At 59.2% G+C, this 3,067-nt stretch overlaps 1 protein-coding gene across 1 annotated transcript; it reads right to left on the minus strand.

The window, feature by feature from the left end:
* Positions 1-252: 252 nt before the first annotated feature.
* On the minus strand, positions 253-1,800 carry Pcbp1 (poly(rC) binding protein 1). The gene has a single exon (XM_004668319.3). It carries the CDS (start codon positions 1,670-1,672, stop codon positions 602-604), a length of 1,071 nt encoding a protein of 356 aa, XP_004668376.1. The 5' UTR covers positions 1,673-1,800; the 3' UTR covers positions 253-601.
* Positions 1,801-3,067: the final 1,267 nt, after the last annotated feature.

Below are 3,067 nucleotides of genomic sequence, written 5' to 3' on the forward strand. Positions count from 1 at the left end.
TTTTCCACCACAGAAATTCCCAAGAATTCTCTATAAACATCCCAATGCAGGCCCAACAAGCTTGTTCCTTTGTTGGGGCAGAGGAAATGGAATCTTACCGATAAGGCGAGGAAAGCTCCAAGACCACCACCACCAATGCCCAGCCCACCCTTCTCCCTGTAGCCTTGTAACACTAAGTGTGTGTGTGTATGTGGGGGGTGGGGGAAGAAGCAAAGAGTTTAAGATAGTAATTCCCACTTTTCAAACATGAAGCATTTTTTAACCAATCCATTTTTAATTCTTAAATTCTTGACATTACAGAACTAAACTGAAATTTTATTAACATTCCACTCTTACATTTCTTATCGACAAACAGAAATAAAATCCATGAGCCAAAAAACCCAAACAAAACTAAAAACAGGGAAAAGCTTATAAAACTAAATATGGATCCCAGCATTAACAGCTGAACAGAGAATGTGATTTTCTTAAATTCTTAGCAGATGATAAAGTGTAGAAACTGAACACTTACAAATTACTTAAAACCTGGAATCACTGACCAGAAATTACACAGTTGGATCATGGGAAAACAGCAGAAGGGGGTTATGAGTGAATCTACACTGTTCTAGCTGCACCCCATGCCCTTCTCAGAAGAAAGCCTGGCATTAATTAGATACTGGGCCAGACTAATACTGGCAGCCGAGCCAGTGATAGTGACCTGCCTTCCAGAAGAACCCTCCACCGGGTTGGCGATTTTGATCTGGGCCCCGGACATCTGGCGGATCTCATTGATGTTGGCGCCCTGGCGCCCGATTATGCAGCCGATTAAGTTATTTGGAATGGTGAGTTCATGGGTGGTTTGAGTAGACGCATCCAAACTTGCCCAATAGCCTTTCACCTCTGGAGAGCTGGAGTCAATTCCGGCGAATCCCGTCCCGCCGTGCATCATGGCAAAGTGAGACTGTTGTCTTGCCACCTGGTTCAGCTTGGCCAGATCGAGCGGAGAAATGGTGTGTTGTCCTTGAATGGAGTAGGCGTCTAGAGGTGGTCCCTCCAGGTCGTGGGTGGCGTGGGGATAGCCCGCCGCATCGCTGCAGCGGTCTTGGCCGCCCGCGCAGATGACGGGCGAGCTGGCCGGCATGGGCTGGTACGGAATGGTCATGACTCTCCCCTGCGGAGACTGGGACAGCGTCTCCAGCATGACCAGGCAGATCTGCTTGACACACTCGGTGACCGACTGCGGCACGCCGGCAATGGTGATGGCCCGCTCGGTGGAGTTGGGCAGCATATCCCCAGCCACCTGGACCTGGGCCCCCGTGCTCTCGCGGATCTCCTTGATCTTGCAGCCGCCCTTCCCGATCAGGGAACCGCACTGGGTGGCGGGCACCACCAGCCGCAGGGTGACGGGAGGCCGGCTGGCCGCCGTGCTGTTGGTCATGGAGCTGTTGATGTCCTCCTCCAGCTTGTCGATAATCATGGCGAAGGCCTTGAAGATGGCATTGGTGGGCCCGGTCAGCGTGATGATTCGCTCCGGGCAGTTCCCCTCCGAGATGTTGATCCGCGCGCCACTCTCCTCGCGGATCCTCTTCACCGACTCCCCTTTCTTCCCGATGATGCTGCCCACTTCCTTTCCGTGCATCAGCAGCCGAATGGTGAGAGTCACATTTAGTCCGCTTTCGGTCACACCGGCGTCCATGGCGAGCGGCGTTCGGGAGTTGGGCTCGTTACGTGGTCAAGTCTAGGGCGGCTGGCGGGGGAGGGGAGTAGGCCCGAAACTGCCGGCGCGAGGCAAGCGGGGGCCACGGGAGCGGGTGGGCGCGGGCGGGAGGCCGCGGCGGCGTCGCAGGACGGGCGGCGGCGGCGGCGGGGGCGAGCGGGGCCGGGAGCGGCGGACGGGCGGGTGGGCGAGGGCGCGGCGGTGGCGACTCCGGCGGCAGCCTCGGCGGTCTGGGCGGGGCGGGAAGCCCGCTTTCAACCCCGCGTACCCTCTGACCCCGGAAGTGCTTGTCGCGCAGGACCCCTAGAAAAAAAATGAGGACCCGATTCTTTAGGTCACAAGACTGCGCCAATACGCAGGCGATGCTTGAAAGGAAAAAGAGAGCATCCCCCTGAGGGCCCTGCGGTGGTGCAGGGACGGTGCACGCTGGGCAGAAACAGCGTTCGGCAGGTTTAGAAGGAGCACGTGCTGTGGTGACTCAAACGGCGCCAGCGGGCGGCTGGAAGCGTTAACGCTGAGCCCGGGAGACGCATATCACTTTCTTGTGGTGCTACAGGGTTTGGGAGAGGAGCTACACGGGCAGCCCTGGCAGTCCACGCAGGCGCTAGCCAGGACGCCACGGGTTTGAAACAGGCGCCTGAGGAGGCAGACGCGCATGCGCGAGGGCGAGCGCCGGGAGGGGCTGGCGCCAGCTTCCGGGCACCAGGGCGGCGCGGCCTAGGAGCGGCTCGCGCCGCGTTTGGGCACGTGGGCCCCCTTGGTCCCGGCCTGTGGCCTCCCCGCAGCAGACCCTCGCCTTGGGCCCCCTCTAGCTGGCATCTGTTGGTGGCGGAGGGCAGCGCAGCCCCCATCGCTGGCCCAGCGGTCGGTGTTTTAACCAAGTGTTAGCATACAGCCGCCAAAAGAATGGCGCCCATTTACATAACGCTTTGTCTGCATTTTGCTGTCCGCGAATTGTTCAGAAACTCCACCTCCTGCACTGTGTCATTTCCACGACTGGTCTGACATTTGAAACACTAATGCGCGTTTGCAGACACCTCGTACTGAGGGCGTCTGCTCCAGTGTGAGGGTTCCTGCCGCTTTCTGAGGCCGCTCGCCCTCTGCGCGGCCGCCATCTTGGAGGCCCGCGGGCGTGTGGCGCTAGTAGATGGCTGGCGGGCGTCGGTCTGCCAGGCGTCCGTGCTGCGCCGGCCTGCGCTCTGGCCCAGGCCCAGCGGAGCAGGTCGCAGCCGCTAGTTTCAGAGTACCTTCGTAGCGTGGCGCCCCACCGCCCGCTTCCCTGCGGTGGGGGAGCGGTGGGCCGCCATGTTCCCCAAACACAAAATGGCGACCAGGGTCCTGGGTGCGTAGCCCACAGGTGGGGTGGCGCTAAGG

This window comes from Jaculus jaculus, chromosome 6 (assembly GCF_020740685.1).
Source record: "Jaculus jaculus isolate mJacJac1 chromosome 6, mJacJac1.mat.Y.cur, whole genome shotgun sequence".
Lineage (NCBI taxonomy): Eukaryota > Metazoa > Chordata > Mammalia > Rodentia > Dipodidae > Jaculus > Jaculus jaculus.